Below are 27,515 nucleotides of genomic sequence, written 5' to 3' on the forward strand. Positions count from 1 at the left end.
TGAGTGACATGGTTTGAATTTAGTAAATCCTGAGATAAAGTTACTGTATGTTTGCTGTTGCAATTCATCAATTTTCACCATTTATATTTATTGGATATGAGGCTGAGCTGTAAGCCCATAGCTCCTGTAAATTTCACCAAAAACATCACAGATGTCATTGATATTGGATTATACTGCTCTGCAATAAGTTATAATATTTGAAAACTTCAGAATTCTGATAAAATGCATTTTGTAACACTTTTTTTCTGGGCAAACCTAAATTCTACACGTACAGAGTTTCCACAATTTTGGCCTGTGTTGTGTCTAAAGCAACATGACTCCACAAGGTGAGGAACTGCCTGTAAAAGTAGGAAACCAGATCGTGAGACTTCATAATGACGAGAGTGTACAAAACCATCAGTAGGCTACTGAACATAGGCAGAAGCACATTTGAAGCAGTGGTCAGGAGGTACAGGAATAGACATACTACCAGTACCAGAAGGAGCAGTGGCCGCCCACGAAAAAATGATGCCACGCGCAATTCACTACTTACACAGCTCTGCATTGAAAAAGAGACGGGGAAGTGCTTTTGCTTTGGCATAAGGATTATCTGTGGAAACTGGTGTTTCAGTGACAGAAACGAAAAAAAAATGAAAGCTTAAACTTTGCCAAAGAACATGAAAAGAAGTCTCATAAATATTGGCAGCACATTCTCTGGTCAGATGAAACCAAAATAAATTTGTTTGGGCAAGATGGGATCCAGAACATCTAGCATGGACCTGACCAGGACAGCACAGTGACTGCACAGTGCTGACCGTGAAACACAGAGGTGAGAGTTGGTTGATACGGGGCTGCATGAGCGCAGAAGGTGTATGGGAGAGGAAATTTATAAATGGCTCAATGAATGTAAGTTTATATATCCAAATACTGGATGAAAAGACGACTCGCAGTCTCAAGACAGCAGAGGAATTTTCCAAAATGAAAACGATCCCAAACACATTGCAAAAATCACACAAGAGTATATAAAGCAGGAAAAAAGGGAAAACTATGACCTGACCAAGTGTGTCCCCCGACTTGAATCCAACAGAACACATTGGCAGCTAAAGAGGAAGGTAAAGCAACAAAACCCACCAGAAAGAATCATCTGTGAAGAACGGCAGAACATGTCTCCACAGATTTGTGCAAGACTGCTATCAACCATGACCAGGAGGATTGAATCTGTCATCAAAAATAAAGGCACACCTACAAAATATTAAAAAAGCTACAATAATGGACTCTCACTAACGAAGGGTAAACTGACTTTTGTTGCAGTTGGTTCTTTAATAGGTACCCTATTATAGTTTTATTAGTCAAACACTTCTATTTTCCGAATTAACTGGCTTAATTTTTCTTGAGTTTTGGTAGAAAACAAATAAAAATGTATTGAATGGACAGGATTTGTAATGACTTAACATTTTAGTGATACTGACCAAGGGTGTACTCAGTTTTGTTGTATACTGTATTATTAATCCATCATAAATCTTAGATGCAACTATTCACATCAAAGAAGTCTTCATTTTCAAATAGTTCTGGTTGTTGCAATACATCTATATTTGAAGCTAATGTGAGACTCTGGGAGGTGTAAAAAAAAAAAACACAGTTGTTATTCTGTTACTGAAAGGGTTATTTTGCTCCTTTTAGCTCCTTGACTACAAATCACATTGTTTTTTTGATTATAGCTGACCACTTTGAATATGTGTTTTCTTATATTTCAGGCAGCTACTTGTTTCCTTACTTTTCCATATGGTATAAAAATCAACAGCCAGACCCTTGAAACTTGCTTGAGCTGTCTAATCCAACACATTAAACATCAAGCCTGTATGAATATGTTTTAAAAGTTCCATTGTTATTACATATTAAGCAGTGTAAGTCCAGATTTATGTGAAAAGTCTGCACTGTTAGCCCAGCACAATGACTTTGACAAAAAAGAACTGCAGACTTGATGTCCATTGTGATACATTAAACAACTTTAAAGCATATGACAAATTGTACCATATGGAAATGGTATGGAACTGATGGCTGCTTGGAAAATAAGATTCAAAAATGCAAAATACTCCAGCACTGTTTGCTAAACACCTAGTGGTAAATGTGCAAAATCAGTGGTATGGTCTTAAAAAGGTTTAATCCGTAACCCATGATATTTCTGATTTCAACATTACTATGAGGGTTAAAAAAATGACTTAGCAGAAAAGTAAGTTACTTAAAGAGCTTTTGATAAAAAATTCTAGAGAAAAAGTACACAATCAAACTACTGAGTTGTGATTAGATATTTAGATCAGATGGTTCCATATTTTGAGCTGCAGTGGGAAAAGAAATTAACACTCATCTACAATTTCTCTCTGTTACCATCATCCCCAAATCCTGAAATTAGAGTAAACTACTACAAAAATTTCTCAACTCTTCATCTCCTTTGATATGTTAACATGGTTTAAATGGCACACAACAAGTGTAAATGCCCATTAAAGCATTTAATCAGCTGTATGTCAGAGATGATATGTAATGTATGTGTGTCTTTGTCACTTGGATCTCACTAAAAATGGCATAATTTGTGTAGTTTTCTCTACATTTCACCAGCCATTTGTCATAAAAGGCACATTTTGATCACAGCCCATGTTGTGAGTGCATCTAGATAGGGAAAAACTGCCTTGCTGACTTTTTTGGGAGGGGGTCGGTAACAGGACCGCAGTATGAGTCACAGTGTAAAGATCGGGCTCTTAGCAAGAGGAAAGCCCTGGGTGTGTCCACTGAGGATCACACCAGGAGGACGTGTGTGTGTGTGTGTGTGTGTGTGTGTGTGTGTGTGTGTGTGTGTGTGTGTGTGTGTGTGTGTGAGAGAGAGACACAGAGAGAAAGAGAGAGTGAGAGAGTAAGTGAGTGAGTGAGTGAGCAGACCCATCACCTGTAATGTAATCAGATCCAGATGTGGGAGGAGGAATTCATTAATCAGATGTGTCAGGCTGCATTAGGCTCTTAGCGTGTGTGTTTGTGTATGTGTGAGTGTGTGTGTGGTTCTAGTTTTTTGCCAGTAGATGGGGTCAGAGTATAGCAGGATTGAGCTTGACCTAGAGAAAAAAACCCTGCTGTCTACACCCAAACCATACACACACACACACACACACACACAATCTTCAGTGAAAACTTGTTCAAAGCCCTGTCATACTTGAGATAAGGTTTAGGGGCAATGAAAAGGTCTACTGAATTGCACCTAATTAGAGGTGCTTTACCACTGATGCAGTCAGATAGCCATCAGATAAAGGCCAGATAATGAGCTCCAGTGTTTGAATAAGGCCAAATATTCTGTGGCAGACATGAAGCAAAGCTACTAATCACATCAAAGATTATTCTAGGCAACATTTGTGTAACACACACGTTACTTCTCTATTAAAAAGTTCCTCTTTCAGTTCCCCGCACTGTACTGGACTGACACTAAGAGCAACCACCTCACTTCTGCTTTTCTAGAAGGCACTAAAACTAGCAGACGCTGAAAACTTCAGGGAGCCTAGAGTATGTGTGTGCGTTTGTGTGTGTGTGTGTGTGTGTGTGTGTGTGTGTGTGTGTGTGTGTGTGTGTGTGTGTGTGTGTGTGAGTGAGTGAGTGAGTGTGTGTGTGTGTGTGTGTGTGTGTGTGTGTGTGTGTGTGTGTGTGTGTGTGTGTGTGAGTGAGTGAGAGTGTGTGTGTGTGTGTTCCCTGTTCCAAAAAAATGTTTTCATAATTCAGGCGTTTAGTGCAGTGAAGCAGCTTGGCTCACAGTGTAACCATGGAGACTGTGCGTTTACTAATGGGAGGTCGCACTTCCACCCTGAAACAAAAGCGTTTGCACCCAGCAGGGCAGAAAACAAGCCATGTGCTCGACGAGTTGTCGACACGTGCATATGTTCGTGTTGAGCCCATTATCACTACTCCAGCAACAACAATGACAATCAATACTTTCTCTCAAGCCCAGATGAGGCTTAGACACTGACTTTATGATTCCTTCAGGTTTGTCATGTAATTATACACACACAGAGCTATTACACTCCCTTACTGAGCACAATATTTTTCCTCCCTATGAATTTTCATACACTCAACAGTGCTACAAAGACTAATACGTGTCGATCTCAAGAGGAAAACTATGATGACAATGCATAGCATTTACCCTACTGTGCTTTGTGGTATTAGCTGTTTTCTAGACAGTGGACTGCCTGCTCGTCTCTGTTATGAAAATGTGAGTATACTGTTTGTGTCAGTCACAGACATCGAACCTTCTGGGAATGGGAGGAATGCGGAAGCTGTGATATACATGAGGTGATGCTGTTGCAATTCCTAATGGTTACAAATGGAGGTTGCTAAGGAATAAAGATTGTTTGCTGTGCTGTTGAATATTATTCATAGCGTCAGTCATCATTTTTTGGACACTAAATGGTAGAAGAAGTCCAAATCAAGTGAACATACAGACAGCCCTGACATATTATCGTCTAATAAAGCTGTTTTGTCTATGATTTTGACAATTGCCTACTAAAGCTGGAATTATGCCGAAACAACCACGAAAGAATTTGTGTTCATCAATGTAAATGGACAGGACATTGCTGCACTGCTAGAAGGTCATTTTGTGGCAGTACTATGCTGAAGTATATGCCCAAACTTTGACTGAAAAACTGGAGAAAAACCTTTCAACAGGATCAAAAACTCAGCTTGCTTGATGTGCAGGTTCACACTATGCATAAAGGCATTCAAGTTTATCTCCACAGACGCATAATTCCAGCTTTATACATATCGCAGCCTTGAAGCAATCTTATCATGCAACAGCAGACCTATATGTCTGCGTAGTATGTTGGTTTGGCCTCCACCAGCTCCAGAGAAAAACATCTGGGTCTTTAGCTTGCTAGGTGCTCGTTTTTTTAGACCTCTGTTTTGGTAACTTTGTTTGCCTGTCGTTTGGTGCTGGGCAGGTAGCATTATAAGAGACTGTTTGCTGAAAACATTTGCTTGCTGCTGGAAACAGATTGATGAAAGAGGTGAGATTGAATTGTACAATAAACGGGCCATTAAATAAAAACAATGAATTAACACAGACTTAAAAATGGGGGGGGGGGGTCCAGATGTAAGTGGAACTCTTCAGACAAGAAGAGGCCCAGGCTATAGAGGCACAGGAAATGGATAACTGACACATGTGTGTGTGTGTGTGTGTGTGTGTATAGGTTCTGTGTGTCAGACAGGTCATGGTACAGTCACTGTAAACTTACTGTTTTGTGAATGTGATTCATGTCTATACAATATAACTCAAGTGAGTCACAGTGAGGCCCATGATGACACAAATCTTGCTCATCCATTTATGTTTATGACCAAGTTTGTATTAATTGTTAATATTGTTGTTTCCTTTATGTGTAATGGAACGAAGAGATGAGGGCTACATAACCCAAACAAAGAACATGTGTGCATTTGTGATGCATTATGTATGTGGGGAAATCCGATGTATTATATATGCTAGGATAAGATATGGTAGGGTAGTGTGACCTCTGTGTGACAGGGGTAGTGTCTCTATGTATAATGGATGAGGATGTGTAATAAATTATGAAATAAAGGAGATTAATCCAGCATGGGGCTACTTCAAGTTTACAGGGTTTAGAGAGCAGCAAGAAAAGGGGAAAACCGCAGCACCAGCCTGGCCTCTAGTGGTAAAGGCATATTAGTCTGACACTGCAGCAGACACAGCACTGCATCCTACAGGCTCAAAACATCCAGATAAATTATTCAAATACTAAAAGGAAAAGTCGTTTAAGAGATTAGCCGAGCAAAAGAAATTTAATAAACAAACATTTTGATAATAGATCAATAGTCTAAGGTTCATCACACTAAATGCCTACGTTTTGCCGGTGCCAGCTTCTCTAATGTGAGGAATTGCTGTTTTTTTCTGTTTTCTATCATTGCAAAGTGAATATCTTTGGATTTTTGAGTGTTGATAAGATAAAACGAACAACTTGGAGGTGTCACTTTGGTCCCTGGGAACTTGTTTTATCATTTTTTTGTCATTTTATGGACCAAACAATTAATTGATTTTATCTGAAAAATAAAATAAAAATGAGGTAGTAGTATACTATAACTGATAAATGACAACAAATTGTTTTGGATCAAATTAGATTGTACACGTTTACGTTATTCCACCCCTGGTACAAGCCTGCACCTTGTGCAGCTTTACGGATTATAAAGACATAACGATTCAACAATTCAGTCACAATTTGATGTTAAGGAGAAGGAACAGATAAAAATGGCTGAATTTTCCTTCTTCTTTGTCTAATTACAAGCTTGTGAGACTATTTTGTCCATCATCTCTCTTTCTCAATCTTTTTTCTTAAACCTGCCAAAATATGTTGCCTTTTGTTTTGCCTCCTCGCACAAAAAACAATATAAACCTGTATAACCAGTAATTGGAGGCCATGACAAGACACACAGTAAAGCTACAGGGACCGAAACTGTGTAGCAATTGATTTCCTGGCGACTGGGGGTGCATTTTTCCGGTTACCTTGGAGATGTCAAGCTGTGGCTAGCAGAGGGGTTTTTTTTGTTGTTTTTTTTTAAATTTGATTGGACAAGCTCTGCAGCTTACAGACACACACACAATCTGCTAGAATTATAGTTTACAATGAGATAATGTATTTGTCTTCGCTGTGCTTAGAGTTGGTCAGAGAAACCTGATGCTGTGAGTGCAACTGATTTAAAATTGTGTGTCACACCTTCTCATATTGGGACAAGAGCTGCAAGTTTTCCAAAACTAACGAAGAAAGTCTATGGAATGCAACTGGGACCCTCTAAACTTCTTAAATCTCCTCTATTTGTGTATTGATGACAATACACAAATAGAGGAGTAATTCAAGTAATTCTTTCTGAAGGTAGTCAGAAGGTAACATGTTGTCTTGCTGCGACAGAATGCCCTGAGTAAATAACAATTTGAACACTAACAACAGCTCACAGCATGATCTTTTTTATGACCTGTCCCTCTCATTCAAGAAAAACAACTTCGGTTCACAAAGGCACAATTCACAATCTTTTTGGGTTTTCATGTTATTGTCATCAGTAAGACCCAGACATATACCAAAACACATTCCCATTAACATTAAATTGATTGAGATTCTTCCACTGTAGCCCATTATAAAGTAGATAACACATGAAGGTTACAGACAATGACCCACTTCTTAAACTAGTCAGTCTTTGCTGCCACAGACAGCTGGAGACAGCCAGCTGTCATGTGTGAAATGAACAAAAAGGTGTGTATGTGTGATGTGAGAAACGATACCTTAGCAGATGTACCAACCATAGGAGGGAGAAAAGTTTCAAAGACATATTCAACCAGGGCAACAACCACTACACAACACAGCAAACGTGCCAATGAACATTTCTAAAGCTGTAACGGCTCTTGTTTTGTATTCTGATGCGATCTCAACATTAAATCTTTTGATCCAAGGAATCCATGGCTACTTTAAAACACAACCCATTCTGACCTTGACAGCTCTGACTGATTCCACCTTGGCTAGACAGAATGAGTTACCAGTTTTCCAAAGACATCTGCATTCTAGCTCTGCCAGGGGGCTCTGGTGAGCCAACGCTGCGAGGGGTCCACCACATGGAAGCCTGCTGGCAGAGCCGACAGGTTCACAGCTGAATATGACAGGATGATCTCTGTGAGGGGGCTTGATGATGGTGACATCATTCCCGGACTCTGCCAGAGGGCTGTTTTCTGATTATGGCCGAGCCAGCTGCATCTGGGGGGCTACAGCTGCCACTGTCAACGCAGACACTACGAGGGGGGCTTGTGATGCATTACAGAGGGGCTGATCAAGGCTTAGTTGTGCTGGTAAATCACTGACTGCAGGCCTGACTGCAGCTGCGGGGTTGTAACAGTTGGCAGGTTGCAGGATTCACCTTACAAGCAATGCTAAGATCATTTATGAAACACAAGTGTCCTGATAATTGTAGAGTGCAGCGTCATGTGGTCACGAACTGTTCTTATTGCTTCTAATGTTAATGAAGCAGGGGTGAAAACACATCATTTTCAAATAAAAAAGAACACAACTTACCCATTCCCCAGATCATCAATATCATCATCGTCTTCATCATCCTCGATGGGGCTCTTCCCGCCGAGGTCGCTGTCGCTGAGGTAATCTCCCTTCAGCAAGGACGGATCCGAGTCGTCCAGGGATTCGATGAGGTGGATACGAGAGGTGTGGCTGATCCGGAGGGGAACTTCTGACTGGGTGTTACCCGTGGACGGAGCTTCACCAGCCTGTAGACGGGGGCTGGCTTGACCCTGGCGCCATGACAATGGAGAGGAGCGATTTGAAAGACTAGAAACGGAGAAGGCAGCAGCTTCGTCGCTGTCGTAGCAAGTGGTCCCCTCCACACAGCTATTGAAATAGAATGAAAAAGAAGACAGGTTTTAGGATTCCTAGGTGGTTAAAATACAATATATTCACAGCAATTAGCTTCTCTATAGAGCTTAAAAGGACAGGGACAATCTTAACAGACAGGAAGTGAATTTCTGTCTTTAATTTCCTCTTTTTTTTTCTCAGAAAAAATAAGATCTGCTTCCTCCATCCAATCATCTGTCCTCCTCTCTCAGAAGGCCCCCACTGAAAATGCTTTTAGTGATTTTAAAAGGGATCTGGGATTAGTTGGTATCCAGGTGCCTGTGTATGTGTGTGCAGTGTGTCTTTGTGTATTTGTACACATGCATAATTAATATGTATGTGTTTTTTTCATGTTATTATTCCTGTAGGCAAACATGCATTTATGTTCTGTGCTTTGTCATTTTGTGTACAAATACCAGCATCGCTAACATCACGTGCATTCCCTGTGCTAAAGCAGCACAGTACATCACTGCTTAATGCCTGGGCTGAGAATGATGAGAATTAGCATATTTAAAGTTGCTGGCTCTCAAACTGTGTAACAGTATGTGCATTTGCCTGCCACATTAACATTAATCCGTGTCTGCAGGATACAGAATCATCTTCACAAAAACTGTCAATAGAGACATTTTCAAATGAAATGCTTAACAGCTAACAAAAAACAGGCAGGAGGGAAGTGGAGTGTAGATGAGAGAGAGGATGCTACCCATCTTGTTAGAATGGATTTTCACAGGGTTTCTGCTTGTTGCGCATTCACAGCATATCAGGGAAAATATGTGTAGACAAAACAATTTGCTTGCTCATGAGTCCATTTGTTTAATTAATGCAAATTTATCACTCTAAACAGTCGTTTTTCACAGGAAATATGACATCTTGTTTGCACAAGAAGCTTCCGCGGTCAGGCTGTAGGCCTCAGACCAGAGTATGTCCTCTGGGAGTGCGGGGAGTCATTCGAGGTTATTACAGTATGATAAAAGTATGAATGGCAAAGGAAATGGATTTCAGCAGGGAACCATCTGCTGATTTGCTCTTCATGTAGGGAGCTCCCACTGAGGGACAGAGAGAGGATACATGGCCGGAGATGCACAGACAGGCAGACAGAGGGGAAGCTCTCAAGGACAAAACCTCAAGATGTGCTGGACACAACCAAAATAAGTCAATGACAGACAGGAAGCGGAGGGAGGGAGAGGACACACACACCCACGCTCACATACAATTAATCAGAGCATTATTGCATGTCTTGTTGTGTGTATGAATGTGAGTCGTGAGTGTGCATTGGCAGGGTCGGCTTTGAAGTCAGCTTTGAGCTAATCCTGCTTCAGTTCCGTATTAACCAATGCAGAGGGAGAGCAGAGCAGGCAGAAAATGACTGACGAACGGCTACTGGTCCGTCGGGAATACTGATATTGATCTGAGATAGACAAACAAGCAGTTAACCACCTCACCCCAACACCCTGCTAACAGTGTCAATAAGAATCTGCCCATCTCATCTGCTGTTTTTTTAACTAACTTTTCCTGGTTTATATCTTTTGTTTGCTTTTTCTTTTCTTTCTAGTTATGCCGTCTTGTTTGTGCATGTATGTATATGTGCGTGTATGGTTGTATGTGTGGCTGACCTGTGGCTAAGCTGCACCCCTCTCAGGCTGGTCATGGTTTCCTCCAGGTTTTGTCGAAGGTCCAGAACATTTTGCACGGTTCTCTTCCTCTGGGACTCTGGGTCTGCAGGGGTGCACACACGCGCACACAAACACACACACACACACACACACACACACACACACACACACACACACACACACACAGACACAAAAGGGATATTTTTAGAAATGACGTGTTCCATGTTACATAATTAGAGGATAGCAAAACATTGAAAAAACATTTGAATATATATACTATATATACATACAAATCTAGAAAGAGTTATAAGTAATGTGAATTAATACAATTAATAATACAATTAATAACGTAATGACGATCATGGGTGTTTCCTATATGCTCAAAACTGACCATGTAGACGGATAATCATACAATATTATGTTAATCATAAAATGTTAAGTCCCTGTACCCAGTAGCCAAAATCTGAGATTATATCTAACCATCAATACAAAGACATAAATCTACATCTACAACATAAATCTACAACAGAGGAACAAAATGATGAAACTCACAAAGAAAAGATATGGCGGAGGTAACAGTGGCAGTGTGAGCACAGTTGTTTTTTCCCCAATGGCAGTGGAGCAAAGTTAATTAAAGACCATACAGGTCACATTACTTCTCCGGCTGTCTGGATCCCTCCTTTCTAACCACCCTCAGTTACAATGCTCAGTTGCCCGCTCATTGCACTCTGCCCCTTTGCCCCTCGACCGCTCCATGGCAGAATAAACCTAAATACTAGGTCACTTAAACCCAACAGGGGACACATTGGCATTTGTCTCACCCCTTCCTAATATGCTACAATCTGCTCAGATTGGGCCACATAGATTCATGCTGGGCCATTCAGCCACACTGCTGTTTCATGTGTGTGTGTGCGTGTGTCTGTGTCTGTTTGTCTGTGTGTGTGTGTGTGTGTGTGTGTGTGTGTGTGTGTGTGTGTGTGTGTGTGTGTGTGTGTGTGTGTGTGTGTGTGTGTGTGTGTGTGTGTGTGTGTGTGTGTGTCTTCAGACTGCTCCCCCAGGGGATTGGATGACTGGAAACAATCAAAGACAATAAGATTTTCTAAATCGTTTTGAAACACTTGAGCCACTACAACGCCAAAACATTTAAGCCACGTAGTGATATACCATAGACTACACACCCAGTATTCCTGTTCAGTAATGTCCTAACATTAAATTGGCTTTCAATTTGCAGTTCTAATTTCAAAATATGTCAAATTGCTCCCACTTTTGCTGCTATTATTACAGAATCCTAGGCTGTAAGGTCATATCCAGGCAGGAGGAGGAAAAATATACACACACAAATAAACTACCACATTTAGACAGTGAAGCTAAACAGGACACCTGAACTGCATGACATGACCTTTACCCCTGATCCCTCGTCTACTCTCTTGTGTGTATTTATGTGTGATGGGGGGATGATGATAAAAGAGTTATGGTGGTAAGATATGGGAGAGTATATTCACACTTGAGGTTCAGTTCAATAGACCTTTAGAACTATGGCAGATGACTCCCAAATGAGCAAGGGGAAAGATTTACTATAATTGAGGGACAGGGTAAAATTAAAATATAAATGAATTAAGATTATTATTGGTATTTTTGTCTGATTTTCACCTAGAATCTTGTGTTACTGACTTTTCAATTCCGCCTTTTAATTTTTTTTGGCGAGCTAGCAGGATAACACTGTTGGTTAATCAGTCACTCAGTCGGCCTCGACTTTAGTATCTCAACAGCTACTGGATGGATTACTATGAAATTTGGTACAGACATTCATGGTGCCCTGATGATAAATCCGATTGACTTTGGAGATCACCTGACTTTTCCTCTAGCATCATCATGAGGCTGACATTTGTAGTTTTGAATGAAATGATGGATTACTATGAAAATTTGTTCAGATAGTCATGTCCCCGTCAGGATGAATTATCACAACTTCGGTGATCCTGAAACTTTTCCTCCCCCCAATCATTTGTTCAAAATCTGACCGTGTTTAATGCTTTGGTTTACGACCAAATAACTGCAAAACTAATGACATTCCCACCAGCCTCAGCTGTAGGCAAGGTTAGCATGCTAAACTGAGATGGTGAACACGGTAAACATTATACCTGCTTTGCATCAGCAGGTGAACATTGTTATTGTGAGTATGTTAGAATGCTGGCATTAGCATTTAGCTGTGTCTATATACAGCGTCACAGAGCTGCTGGCATCATTAAAGGCTTAAATCTTGTTAAATATTTAAAATAAAATTCCCATTTTGAAAAACTAAAAATACTGAGCCTTTGCTGAAAAAACTCCAAGAACATATGACACCCCCCCAACAAACAAACACACACACACACACACACACACACACACACGCACACACACACACACACACACACAAACACACCAGCTGGCTAGTGAGGAGGTAAGAGGGGGAGTGACCAGTCAACATAGTGAGTGATGGCAAATCATGAGCTGCCAGAGGTGTCAATCTCAACAACAGCTGCAGACTAAAAACCCTTTTCATATACGCACATGTATATGCATGGTGGGTCTCCTCTCTCTCTCTCTCACACACACACACACACACACACACACACACACACACACGCACACACACACACACACACACCCACACACACACCGAAAAATGCTTACACCAGACTTTTATTAAGTTTGAACGATTTCTCCAAAAGAGAATTGACACACAGACAATTGATTAGGCAGCCCTGGGGACAGGAAGCTCAGTGGAGAGATGATGAAATCACTGTGATCCAAACTTCTGCCGCTCACACCGACATACAGACACACACATTCACACGTTGCAAATTTCTCATGACAAAAAATATCCATACCAAAACAGAGTTTCTTTGTTCTGCAGAGGGTGCTCATATAAGGTGCACTGCATGGAAATTCAAGCTCTAAAAAGACAATTTTCAGCTTTAAAATGTTTGATTTTGGTAATCTAGTCGTACAAAGGTTTAGTGGGAACAAAGAACCCATACAACATGCAAACACACACTCAAGCACATGCACACACCCTAACAGACTTTAATTGGGTGATTTTAATTACCCTAAACGGGAGCTTTGTTTAACATTGGCATCAAATTGATTAGATACGGTCTGCATGATTGTGCATGTGCGTGCGTGTCTGTGTGTGTGTTCACGTCTGTAAAAGACTTCCTGTCCCGCCTCTGCCCTGGCGGTCCCAGCTGGCATGGGGGGGTAGTGGTGATGGTGGTGGGGAATTAGGGATGCAAATATCCCTGTCAGCCCTGGCAGCTCCCCAGGGGTACAGATGAATTACACTCATCTGGTTTAAACCGAGTGTGTCTGTAGAAGGGCTTGTATGCACGTGCACGTACGTGTTGGGCTGGAAGCTCCACCTGCCTCATCTCGATACACTCATGAACACACACTCCAGCTCTGAAGAGGCTGTGAAACCAGCTGAGGAGCCTTTCATAATGACCCACTCAGACTCTTGAAATGAGAGTCAGCAAGTTAGATTGAGAGTGTTATTGTAAGTACATGCATGCACTGCATGTGCGTGTGTACTGCATCCTAATGCAAGTGTGCGCTCAGTCAAAAGAGGGAAAAAAAACCAGACAGATTTCAAAGAGGCTAAAGAAATGGAAAGTTATGGGTGTAAAGACGAGAGCAAGAGGGTATTTTATTTTGGCATATTCTGCCTGCTATATTCCAACAAGATTACAGATGGCAAGACCGAATAAATGCACAATGGCTATAAAGAGAAGCACTGCCTTTTTTCTGTTAATGTTTGATTGGTCTGGTGATAAGCCCATTAAATAGAATTGCTGGCCTCTGAATTAGCAGCAGTGTTAAGGAGCTTGTGTTTGAATCCTCCAGACATCAAAAGTTTAGGCAGAAGTTCAAACAGCGCTCAAGACTGATGGTCAAATGCAGAACATATGTAAATCAAGAAACTTTTAATATTATTCATAATTGTCTTATGTGAATGCTGTGGCATTTTGCTGCCTAACAAAAACACACATTTTAAATGTTTATCCCATTGTAAAGAAATCTCATGGAAAGATTACAACCAACACTGTATTAGTCTGGCTCTGCACACTTTCCCCCTTCCCAGTGAAGATGCAAATCCATGAAAATGCTTTTCAAGTATATTTTTTTAATTTAAAAAAAAGGTTAAAAAATATACTAAAATATCTGTACACTTTTTTTTTTAGCAAATGTTACACAAACAGGAGTAAATGTTTGTTGGGAGCTAGTTTCATCTGTGGATTAGTAAAAATTTGCCCTTTATACAGAACAGTGCATGTAGGATTGACTCAAAATGAACTACAGTGCCTATGTTCATTCATAATGAGGGAGTCTGCCACCCAGTGCAACGGTGTGACTCATTTATGTGTTTTAAATTGTTTTAGGACAACAATGTGAGAGGAATAACCTGTATCAGGCTTTGTAGACACATGAACTTGGTGGTTGAAAAAAATGCATTTCTGGTTTTGGTCTTCTAATGGGATTTTTTTTGACAATCCGAAAAATATAAGTTAATGCCAGCCTTATCCTTAAAAAGAAGAGGAAGTGATAAGACTGCATGATGAGGATGTCTGTTGGCTAGCAGACAGAGTGAGTGAAAAAATAAGAGACTAAAACTGCTGTCCACTTGGCGTCTTCTCTTGGTTCACTTGACTCTCCTCTCCATTAGAAAGAAACAAACTCCCCAAAGATACACTAATGGCTCTGTCCTTGCAGGAGTACTCTGCCATTGTGCATGTGTTTCATCTGCTCTGTGTGTGTGTGTGTGTGTGTGTGTGTGTGTGTGTGTGTGTGTGTGTGTGTGTGTGTGTGTGTGTGTGTGTGGATGTGTTTGTCTGGTAATATCACATCCTTCTTTGATAGTGTGGTTCTGTGTGGTGGCTGTATTCATGCATCTTCCTGCACATGAGAGTGCGTCTTCACCAGCAAGAGCTTCAGTTTTTTGTAGAATAGGAATGAAGGTTTGAGTAATGGCTCCTGTTTCTATTCTTTCTTTCCTTCCCTCCGGAGTTCATTTGTCCCTGTCCTGTCCATGTGTGTGCACATATGTTAGTGTCACTGTAACCCTCCTCGGTCTACACTACCCTTATCACATGAGAGAAGGGTGTGGTTGAACATCACTGGTACTATATACACTGTAAAACCTCAAGCAATGCGTGTTAAGTCTCTAAAATAGTCATATGCTTCCAAAGTGGGGGTTTGTCTGTTGCAAAGACAATCATTACAGCATTCCTGACAAGTGTTGTAAAAAAAAAAATCACACAAACAGGATGCTAGTAAAACTTTGTGGTTTTTGTTATTGTTTCAGCTTTTACATCATGCTCTTTTTGATAATATTTCTTTAGGGCATGCAAAAAATGGAAAGGTAAGATAAAGGTAGAGTATCTGATAACCAAAACATACACCGGTCACAATGTGTTTGAACCTGCTACGCTACCGAAATGGTTTGTTATCTCTTATTTTGTTTGAAATGACTATTGAATGTAATACTCTAATTCTTTGTCTTTGTCTTTCTCTTTTTTCTGTCCCGTCTCCACTCAACCTCGCATCACAGCACTCTGCTGACCTCAGACAGCTTCTAAAACTATGCGCACAAACACATGCTAATGCACCCAAATGTGCATCCACACGCTCGAGCACATAAATGCACAAAACACAGACGCAACACAACTCATCCACTTCACTGGGAGGTTACAACAGGATATTAGAGTCCTTGAAGATCCTATCTGATATGTGACTTGAATGGTTAATGAGCATAATATTGCATCTGTGTACAACAAATTCTGTTGGTTCAAACGTTACAAATGATGCAGCAGACAGATTAGTGAGTTAATGTACGTGTGTGGGATGGAGAAGAAATAGTCAGTGGTGGTTTGGGGCAGCTGGCTGTGTTGAAATCCATTTCAAACAGGAAAACCATTAGAGCAGATTCCGTAACAGACACAGAGAAAATCAGCACACACTGACTGCCTTAGCTGCAGACTTGTGAAATATCATAAACAGATCCAAATTACTCTGTGGAGTAATTGGGACAAAGTTAAAATCTTCCACCTTCACTCTTTTATCCCCTCAGCCAAGATCTCCTTGGCTGAGAGGAGGGGGGGTGGGGGGGTGGGGGGGTGTCTGGGCGTACTTTCAGAGAACTTGGCTCTCCGAAAGTTGACCCAAACACTAACATACGCACATAAGCACACTCACCATATCTCCTTAACCACAGCCCTATCTGCTTAGAGGTCACAACGCTATCCGCTTAGAGGCGAAGATGAAGAAGCTTTAAGTGACTTGAGAGACATTTTACTTTCTCAGAGGAGGAGGTCGAGACCTAAACTAGGTAACACTAAAAGAACATATCTCCTCTAGCACTCCTGATTAGACGTCAAACCACATGGAGGAGTGCGTGTGTGTGTGTGTGTGTGTGTGTGTCTGTATTCCTCTGTGCCAAGCTGCACTGGATGAGATTAAATGTGTGTGAGCGGCTTTAAGAGGAAAGTGATGAAAGACGGCACAACCTAAAACTCACACACCACATATAAACACACACATGGTATGCAGATGAGGATATCAAAAAAGTATCACCTGGAGTAAAAACACAATCATCCAGTTAGATGGATGATTGTGTCTGTGTGTAGCACCCTGAAATGTCAGATATTCCATCTCTATCTCTTGTGCTTCCTGTGTACACTTGAAAACTTTCATCTTAAACCTAAATCTGAACACATCTAAACAGAGGGTGCATCACACAGACATTCATGCAAGCACACAGCCACAAACTTACACCCATACTAAATAAACCCAGCAACGAGCCAAGGCAGACCACAATGTGTGGCAATGTTTGGGTGTATTTTTGTTCAAGAGAGTTGTTTCCTGTGGAACTGTATTTTATGATGTGCTTAAACCCAGCTGCAGCTCCGCTCTCACATGTCAGACAGTCTGACCGCTGTGGTAGGACTGAATTAAACAGATTTAACAGTTGGATAGGTTTGAAACGGATCTCTTTTCAACATGATTTTGGAAATCTGACTCTAAAGTCAGTATTTCATGAGATGCATACTGTATTTTGTATCAATTAATCTGTATGTAATGAATCAACTGCTTTGTAAAATGTCAGGAATGGTGAAGAATCACAAATTCCCAAAGCCCAGGGTGACATCTTCAAATGTCTTGTTTTGTCAGACCAATTGTCCAAACCCCGAAGATATTCAGTTGACATTCTTAAAAGACTATGAAAATGTTGACATTTGAGAAGCTGGAACCTGAGAATTTTGACATTAAAAAAAAAGATTTGATTATCAAATATTTAGCAGTTAATTTTTTCTGTTAATGGACTAAAAATTAATCGACTAACTTTTGCAGTTCTAGCTGACATGAATAAAATCTATCATAGCCTGTATATCTAATTTTACCAGGTGATTTGTAGGGCTATAGATATATATCCATATATATTATATCTTTTTATGAAAACTCACTTAAAAAGATGTTTATAGATTTTTTAAAAATGATAACCAAATACCTGACACATTAAGGCATTTAATTCCTATAAATTCAATATTGTCATAAAGAAAAGGTCTAATATAACCAGAAATTTTGAAAGGATAGCTACCTTTGTATGCATAGTATGGAAAAATCTCCATCAGCTGGCAAACTATTGCTCAACTCTAGCTGTATATTTGCATTTTGGCCTTGACATTTCTGTTATGTGTCTACTCTTACTGTGTTTGTTTACAAAACATCTGGGGCTGCAAGTCCCCCCAATTCCCTCACTCAATTTAGTTTTGAAGCCACAGCACTACAACTGGATTGTGACAGGACTGTGCCAAATACTGTTTCCAATTCAAGCCTGAAAACTTCCATAACTGGCTTCTGAGATCTGATAGGAGCATAAATCACAATTTTACCCATCCAGTTATGGGACTTGTTGCATCCTAGCATAATTGGGTGAGTAAAAAAAAAAATCTCAATACAAAAACAAATGTAAACATTGAATAGACTTGTGAACAAACCTACAGTAGTGTAAACAGTATTTATAGTTCAACAAATAGGATCATATGAGGTGTTGTGAAAAGCGTCTCTGTTTGCTCCTTGCTGCCGCTTTAGCTTCAGCCTGCACCACTGACACTGCATTAGAATCATCACTGATGTAAGCTAACCACAATACTGTCATGAGACTCAGTCAGATGTATGTCAGCAGCTAGAACACTCAGACACCTACATCAGTGACAATTTACATGTTTATCTGATCTTTCATAAGAGGAAAACACAAATAGAACAGAAATAGATGAATACTAAGTATTTATTATCTTAAGGCAAATGAAAGTATTAGGTATAGTTTATCATATTCTACATTTTTTGAGTCAACTACGCAGGGACTGCAGTGGTTAGCATCGTCGCCTCACAGCAAGAAAGTTTTGATTTCAAACCCTGGTTCTGGCGAGGCCTTTCTGTGTGGAGTTTGCATGTTCTCCCTGTGCCTGTGGGTTTCCTCTGGGTATTCTGGCTTCCTCACACAGTCCAAAGACAGGTTAATGCAGGTTAACTGGCGACTCTAAATTGCCTGTAGATGTGAACATGGGCGTGACAGGTTGTTTGTCTCTATATGTCGGCCTTCTGATAGACTGGAGACCTGTCCGGGGTGTACCCCGCCTCTGGCCCAGTGTCAGCCGGGATTGGCTCCAGCCCCGCTGCGACCCTCAAAGGCTAAGCGCTATAGCTGATGGATGAATGGAGTTAACTATGCATACACCACGTTTTTGTTATCATATGTTATGAACCAAAGATAGAAAATGAACAACAGTGTGAACGAATGATTTACTGTCATGTCTAATATACATGAAAAAGGCATGTGTAATTTTTTCAGGCCTGGATAGATTGCTTATGACCAGTATCATATCATTTCTTTATCTATCTTCTCTATTTCATCATGATACAGTATCTAAGCCAAGTACTTGTTTGTCTGTTTCACCCTGTAGCAATTTAATGGCAATCTTCCTGCGACACTCTTTGTAGGTAAGTTGAAAAATATAAAATATAATATAAAATATAAAAATATAAAAAATATATAATAAGGCTGAGTGCTCCAGCCATCAAAGAAATAAAAAATACAGCCCTGCCCATGTCACACTGATGGTTGGAAAATGACTATATTACAAATGATATAATCGTAACAGCATAATAACTTGCGTGTGTATCTGTGATAAGCGGTTTGTGTGTGTATATGTGTGTGTGTGTGTGTGTGTGTGTGTGTGTGTGTGTGTGTGTGTGTGTGTGTGTGTGTGTGTGTGTGTGTTGTATAAGAGCTGATGAGACAAAAAACACAGAGTACTAATATGATTTAGGAGGAGGATGACAGGAAGTAGACAGCACTAATGCAATGGCTCCTGCATTAAGTCCTTAGAGACTGACCACAAAACACTGGAAACATACACACAGACATACAACCATAGAGAAAAATGCATAATCATCCATGCATCCATATGTGTGAACTGTCTTCCTATTTATGAGTACTGCTGTTGACAAAATCCCTGTAGCACTAAAAGGATGTCCTCTGTCCTCCTCCTGAAACACGTGAACCAGAAATATCCTCTCTGCTGTCTGACTGGTGACAGAACACTGCTACCCGTCAACTCACATCAGAGTCGAAAGAGAGGAAGAGGAAGAGAGGGAGAGAGAGACAGAGAATTGGAAGGAGGCTTTTACTCCTCGCCTTCCTTGAGTATTTGTGTTTATTCGGCTTGTCACCATCTCCTCGATGGGAGGACGACTGCCCTGAATCCTTCAGTCAGCGAAGCTCAGGGTAGAACCAGGTACTCTGACCGCACCCGCATCACATTATAGACTCAGTGCTGTGATCACAATGCAGGGATGGAGAAAAATACTCTGCCACGGCCAAGAGGATGAGTACACGGGAGCATAGACAGGAGAGGATATCAGTGACTGAATGTGGCATACAGTGAATGTGCGTGTGTGAGCATGTGTGAGCTTTAAAGCTGCAGCGCTTTGTTGTTATTTCCTGCAGCGCTGTTAAGTTCTCTTGAACAGGCCTGTATGTGTGTGCCTGTGTTTGCCTGTGTGTGTGTGTGTGTGTGTGTGTGTGTGTGTGTGTCTTCTTTTTTAGGCTTTGTCGATTCCTCTGGAGGGTTTATTGTTCCACAGAAAGCTGACGAGGATGCAAGATTAACCATCAGCCACACAAACATGCCCACACACACACACACACACACACACACACACACAAACACACACACAATACAATGTCACACTAAAATTACAAGCCCGTTGGCAGTCAAGGCTGCCCTTATGAGCATTCATGTGTCACTGAGTTGCGTTTAGTTCTTTTCAACTGGGCCTTCATCATCACGTGTGATGCAGTCCCCCAATTTTTACCATCAGCTCAGCTCAACACCAAAACCCAAACAACATCTCCAATCTTCTACCCTAAATCTATTTTCTCTATCTGATCCTTCATAAAGTAAAATTCCCCTAAATACCCTAATCTCCATCCAAACAGATGTCCTTTTGGTTTAATCTGTAATTCATTTTAGTCTTGGTGGCTGGACTTTTCCAGGGTGATGGATCTGTGATTAGTGGAATGGAGGCTGAATCTTCTCATTATCTTTATGCAAGGCCTAATCTGGATGCTTGCTGGTGTCTTTAGACTGGATCCTCTCTAAACCATGCTTGCCCCATGCTGGGAAAGGCCACTGCTTTAGGGAGCTTACCCTCTCCCACACACCTCATTATGGGTGCTGGATGGGGCCGGGAGGTGTCATTAGTGGCAAACATCTGAGTTTCAGTGCTTTAGATTACCCTGGCAGCCTCTGCAACATATGCTTTACAAGGTGCCATTCAGGTTGACTCATTTTATTGGCAGAAATTTTACAAACAGAGTTCATCATCAATTTCTCTTCTTCTAGGATATTAATACTGTATCTTATAATGCATGCTGCATTTGAGAAATACTGCTGAATGTCCAGAGCTGCTGCCTGTGGACACACAAGTCAAGTAATTCTCTAAATCCAATTAACACAAAGCTCTTCCTCAGTCAGTGGTTAAACATGTATGCCTGATTAAAGAAACAGATAATACTCATCCTAAATCACCTCACAAGATAAACATAGAGGCCTAGACTTGAAATATTCTAAATTGTTTTTTTTTCTTTGTCTTTTCTTCTGTGTGAGTGTGTGTGTGTGTGTGTGTGTGTGTGTGTGTGTGTGTGTGTGTGTGTGTGTGTGTGTGTGGGATGGTGTTATCTCTTAAGTGCATAGCTGATGGTCTTGGGTTGTAACTCCTGATTAGACCTCCTTGGAATTCAACCTTCATCTTTGCCCACTACTGTAGCCTAATATCAACAGGACAGTGTCACAGTGCATGCTGCTAGCTGTCATCCAACAGGACATATACAAAACACAGGCACATATTTTACTCCCTGTAGCTAACAGCTAACATGTAGCTTCTATTACAGCGGGCTATGACCAGGTTAAGGTCGACTCAACATGATATACAATACCATACAGTAAGGGGACACATTGCTCCCATATAGGTAGGAAGCAGAAGAGGAGAAGGTGGGACTGTGAATGGGAAAAGGAGGAGTAGATCACTGAGAATGATCCATTGACCATCCATAATCTATCTCCCTATGACAGAGCACACAGAGCAGAAACCAATTAGCTTCGCGTCCCATCGGAAATGGAGAAGCAGATACGATAAAGGATGAGCCCACAGCTGCAGGCTACAGGGCAAGTTACAATTAGCCTCTCCCTAACACACACACACACACACGCACACACGCACACACACACGCATACGCAACGCACACACACACACACACACACACACACACACACACAGGCACGCGCACACGCTCTCACACACACACACACACACACACACACACACGCATACGCACACACACAAACACACACACAGGCACGCGCACACGCTCACACACACACACACACACACACACACACACACACACACACACACACACACACACACACACACACACACACACGCATACACATATGAGTGTACGCACACAACTAACCCACACACCTTGTTTTGGTAAACTGTATTGACCAAATGCTAAATTTGGTCATTAGGGATGCCGGACAGAACAACAAATGTTAAATGCTAAATTCGATTATATAATCGAATTGTAAAAAAAAAAAAAAAAACAGACATTCAATTGTGAAAATTAATATTCGATTGTGAAAAAAAAAGGAAAGAAAAAAAAATTTTGCACTACCGAGGCTGTCTTCCTCACAAGTTCTCGCGTGGGCCTTGGCTGATGCACCGAATGCACCACATGACTGACTGGAGTCACACAACGTCACTTTCATTGACTTAGAATAAAATGTAGGTCGAGCTGAAATAGGTGAATAATTCAACAACAACCGTGTGGGAATGATGGCAGAGTTCGCAACCCAACTCGGCCACAGGGAGAGTGATTTGCACTCCGAGCGATCTAAAAAGCCCTGTTTGGAAATACTGCACATTTTGCTCAGTAGACAGCAAATTTGTGGAACCTCAAGATAAAGTTGTATGCAAGCTATGAAAGCTACAGTTAGCTACCATTCGAGCAATAGCAACCTCAGGGCACAGCTCGAACATATGCACTCTATGGAGTTATGTCTTTTGTTATATTGGCTTGCCCTTTTATGGACATTATGCACAAAAATAGATATTTGAATTATTCAAACCTATGTGTTTTTTTAGAAGGAATAAATGTAATTTTTGGCCAATTTTGACCACGCTAGATAGAAATTTAGGTCACCGTCTATTACCTTTATTTTACTCCAGTGTTTTTCTTACTCTGTTTCTCTCTCTACTTTCTTTCTGTCCATTTTTCACTCCTCCCTACCTGGCTGCCTGATGTACGTAGATGTGGCCAGCAACATCACAATAAGGACTGGATCAAGGTCACACACAGATACACACCACACACACACACTCACATATCAGGTACAGTACATACACAAACTCAAAGCTGCAGGGGCAAGGTCATACAAGCAGTGATCTGGGGCTGAGTTGCAGGAGGCACGCTGGTGAAGAGAGAAAGAGGAAATGAGTCGAGAGGAGGAAGACAGAGAGGGATAGATACAGACAGATTCCCTCGTATCGAGCAAGATTTAACGACCTGCTACACTATTCTCTCACCATCTCCCTCGCACTCTGATGTTATCTGCTCCTGTTGCGAAGGAGGCATAGCAAGAGAATGAGAAATAGATGGAGAGAGACGCAGATGCACAAAGAGAGAGAGAGAGACAGAGTGTGTGTGTGTGTGTGTGTGTGTGTGTGTGTGTGTGTGTGTGTGTGTGTGTGTGTGTGTGTGTGTGTGTGTGTGTGTGTGTGTGTGTCTGTGTGTCTGTGTATGAATGCGTAATGGATGATAGGTGCAGATTCAGACCCTGGTTTGACCTATTAGTCACAAACTCATTCTCACATTACAGCCCCAGTAACTAAAACTTTGGATATACCGTGTGTCCTGGTACATTCCCCCCACCCTATGTGTGTGACACTGTGTTTATGGAGGTATGTGTGTGCATGGTAGCACGCTAACTACCTGCCCATGCCACCCCCCCCAGGATTCCCCTCTCTCCTCCCACACGTTGCCCCCGGTAACTGGGGGAGGCGGTGGGGAGGTAGGGGTGGATAGTGACCATCTGTCAGTGGCCCGGAGATCAATGGAACTAGAGAGGAGGAGGGAGGGAAGGGGTGAGGTGGGGGGTTGGGGGTTGGGGGTGAGGGAGTGGTGCGAGGCTAAATATGTAGCCCACTGTGACCCAGAGCCTGGCTCAATATGCAGCCGTTTTACTTACTGACTGAAAACACACACCCCACTAGTCCCACTCACACGGCCTTTATTAACGAATGGCTGATTTTGGTGTGAGCCAGGAGATGCTAAGACTGCAGTATTGATATGAAACCTGTAGTTTAGACTCTGAACTACTGCATACATAGACACATACATGCGTGGACTGCTTCAGTTTTAGAATTTGCTCCCATGGCGACAGAGTTGTGGATGTAGAATTGTGTGAGACAGACAAACTGAGAGATAGCGTTACAATGACAAAATAAGACGGAGGTATTTGATAGGTTAATCTATATCTAGCTCACTGTGGCAGTGGGTCAGACTAGGACAAAACACTACAGCGCTAGCTAATGAATCAACAACAAAACAACGTCAGCCCTGTGGAAATGCTTTACTTCAGCTTCTTCATGGACGAACAAATATACATACACATGCGCACACACACCCACCCGCCCACACACACACACAAGTACATGAAACATAAATTTTACACATATGAACAAAGCGCATTTGACTGCTACAGTGAAGTAGGCAGGGGGATTTTTGCTACCTATAGAGCGAGGGCTGTTACCATCATGTGGTGAAAAGCACACTGACATTATGTTGTGCTGCAACAGAGACTGAACTAATTTAAAATTCACTGTTGATGCTGGTGCTAGAGCCAGAGCTGGAGGGAGCAGTTTGGGTGTGGAGAAAAGAGGAGAAGAGAGGAAGAGAATGTTTATGTTATTCAATGTCCACTGAAGCAATAAGTAAGTGAACTTGTTGACATAATTGCATCCCATCCTAAGTGATGTACAGTAGGTCTCATACTTGAATGTGTATGTTGTCATGCAAAATAGGGGTAGAAATAGCGGACTCACCAAGCATTTGGCTGAAGAGTAACTGCTCCAGGTCTCCCAGAACCGTCACCACTAACTCTGGGTCCACCTTCAGAAAGCCCTTATCGTCTTCCCCCTCTATTCCTTTCCTCTCTTTCTTTTCCTCTGTTGACAGAGATGCAGATCTCCCTTTCTCCCCTGGCTTCTTACCATTAGTCCCAGTACTCCCAGCTCCATTGGAATTAAATTTAGTTGGGTGATCAGTGGGGTCTGTTTCTGCACTCTGGCCCGCCTCAGAGGCCTTGCTGATGGGCTTGACCTCAGCATAAGGTCCGCGTGGTCTGCCAGGGGCAGGGATTCGACTCGGCTTGCCTGCGTTAGAGGTCACAGCCGGGGAGCAGAGAGGTTTGGGCTTTCCCGGGAAAAGAGACTGTTCTGACTTCGAAAGGGTCCGGGAGAGCGGTGGTCTCCCACCCCCAGCCAAACCTGATTTAGTCTGGCCGGTCTTATTTGTGCCAGCGCCAGGCCGGCTTGTATCATCGTTCCACCGTGGAGATTGGTACAGGTGCAGCTTCTTCTCGGCATCAGTGAGTACAGACAAGTTGCTAAGTGATCGCTGCTTGCGGAGACCGGACGGATTGGGGATTGGGATTGGGATAGATCCAGAGGAGGGCCGGTAGACCTTTAGCTCTGACCCAGAGGGACGTGAAGGTCCCTGTGGCAGAGTGGAGGGCTTGGGTGGGGGCTTCCTAGAGGCCATGGCCTGGGCTGAAGTATCCTGGCAGGAGACAGCAGCAGACCTGAGGTCCAGCTCTCTGGGTTTAGCCGTCATGCTAATGTTAGCCAGATTAGCCTCCAGCATCCCCCCTGCAGAGAGCCAAGCAACAGCATCAGTGACACACTCTGAAATACAGACTAGCAGACTGAGAGAAATGGAGGGAAAAAGGGGAGAAAAAAAGGTGTGAAAACCCCAGGACTGTCTGGTTTGTTCTCCCTCTTTGCCTCTCTGTCTCCACTGGGTCCAGAATGAGCCAGACTCCCCACCGTGGGAGGCTGTGGGTTCACCCCTCTGTTGAAAATGATGAGTGGGTTAGTAGAGTGGCAGTAGCAGTCACCCTTACTCACTGCTGGTAATCCATGGATCCGCAGATCTGTGCCTAGCATCTAAATCCACTCCCTAACAGCGTGTCTCCGGCTCCCTGTGCAACACAGATGACAATAGCGCTGGTAGAACAAAATACAGCACTGACCAGCCTCTTTCTCAGTCTCCCACTCTGCTTCTCGCTTGCTCTGTATTCTGTCCTGCTTGCCAGGCAAGCAACAGCCGACTGACAGGAGAAACAGTCGCAGCTGCAACAGCAACATCCACCCTCCTCCTCTTTCTCTCTCCTCCCTCTACCTCTCGCTCACTCGCTGGTTAGCTCACTCTACCCCCGCTGGCTCATTCACCCTCCCTCTCCTCCTTCCTGCTCTTTCCTTCCCTCCTTTCTTGTTGTCTCTCGCTCACTCTCCTCGCACTGGCTAATTCACCCGCTGATCCTCTCTCTCTCGCCACCTCTCTCTCTCTCTCAAACACACACCGCAGATGCTGTGTTATGCTGCACACCAGTGAGTGTGAACATAAGGGCTTGGCGATAAATTACTAGCATACTAGCATCTTGTATAAACTCAGCTCTTCCCTGTCCATGTGGTGCAATAACAGCTCTTTTTTTCACACATCCTCTTTAAGAGTTCTCTCACCAAATCACTCTTCCCTTTTACTCTCCTTGTCCACTTTGCCAGCTATCCCTTTGTTCTTACCTCTTTTCTTTCTTTCTTTCAGAAAGAAGGAAAGAAAGAAAGGAAAAAGAGTATAAAATAGATTTTATTGAGCTCAGCTGCGTGTGACTTAAATTATCCTAGATGCCAAATATTGCAGCCAGAATAAAGACCCCCTGCACACACACACACATGCACATCCAATCTTTCATAATCATATTAGCTGCTCTATTAGTCCATTCACATTTTGAATTTCTTATGAGTCCAAATCACAAGGGGCCCACCCATGATTAAGCTGATTCATATTATCTGAAAACCAGCCTTGAGTGCAGGATAAGCTTAGGAGAGGAGAACAGGACACACATTTACCAGTCCCTAATACACAATGTGATTGGTCAGTCACTAATTATGCTTCAATTAGTAGCCAACAGACCACAAATGATCATCACATAACCCTCCACCTGCCTCAAATTACCTCTCTCCTCATTTCCATCGCTCTTTTCTCATTTCCTTCCTTCCCTTCCTTCCTTTCCTTCCGTCCTTCCTCCAGACCTACATCATATGCGCCCATCCCCCACTCTGGCTAATATGGATATAAAGTCCATTAAGTTTCTAGGGTATAGATTCATTACAATCTCAATCCATCCATCAGCACAGCCATTATGATACTTAGGTGGTTTAAAATAAGCGCACATGTATATGTGTGGGTGTGTGAATGAGTGTCGGAGTCTATATTTTTGTCTATCCTCCCCTGCATGTGTGTGAGTGTGTGTGTGTGTGTATGTGTATGGGTCTTTCTTTAGGAGTGTGTCACATTGATGAGACAGGCCGAGAGAAGCCACAGCTCCCATACAGGGACCACGGTTATCTCTGGCACGTTCAGCTATGTCATGTCCTCGCTCTGGACAGCCCATCTCAATCAACACAGGACACAGGAGTAACTCAGACCCTTCTCCATCCTCTTCCTCCTCATCCTATTTATTATTCCTTTGTTTCACCGTCAACATTATCCCTGTCCAACCTGGATCCTTCGCTTCAAATACCTACAGAATCTATTTCTGTAATTCCTCCTAACACACAG

General features: G+C 42.2%; 1 protein-coding gene across 4 annotated transcripts in view; it reads right to left on the reverse strand.

Moving 5' to 3' along the window:
• Window positions 1–27,515, reverse strand: part of LOC120803487 (neuron navigator 1-like) — a 90,790-nt gene that overhangs the window by 47,863 nt on the left and 15,412 nt on the right. For all 4 annotated transcript variants that reach the window (XM_040151979.1, XM_040151978.1, XM_040151981.1 and 1 more), the window contains 3 exons: window positions 24,719–25,543; window positions 10,013–10,115; window positions 8,070–8,396 (listed from right to left, as the gene is read on the reverse strand). In XM_040151979.1, the coding sequence (XP_040007913.1) occupies window positions 8,070–8,396; window positions 10,013–10,115; window positions 24,719–25,543 (1,255 nt within the window). The remainder of the gene's footprint in view (window positions 1–8,069; window positions 8,397–10,012; window positions 10,116–24,718; window positions 25,544–27,515) is intronic.

Source organism: Xiphias gladius, chromosome 18 (genome assembly GCF_016859285.1).
Source record: "Xiphias gladius isolate SHS-SW01 ecotype Sanya breed wild chromosome 18, ASM1685928v1, whole genome shotgun sequence".
Classification (NCBI taxonomy): Eukaryota; Metazoa; Chordata; class Actinopteri; order Istiophoriformes; family Xiphiidae; genus Xiphias; species Xiphias gladius.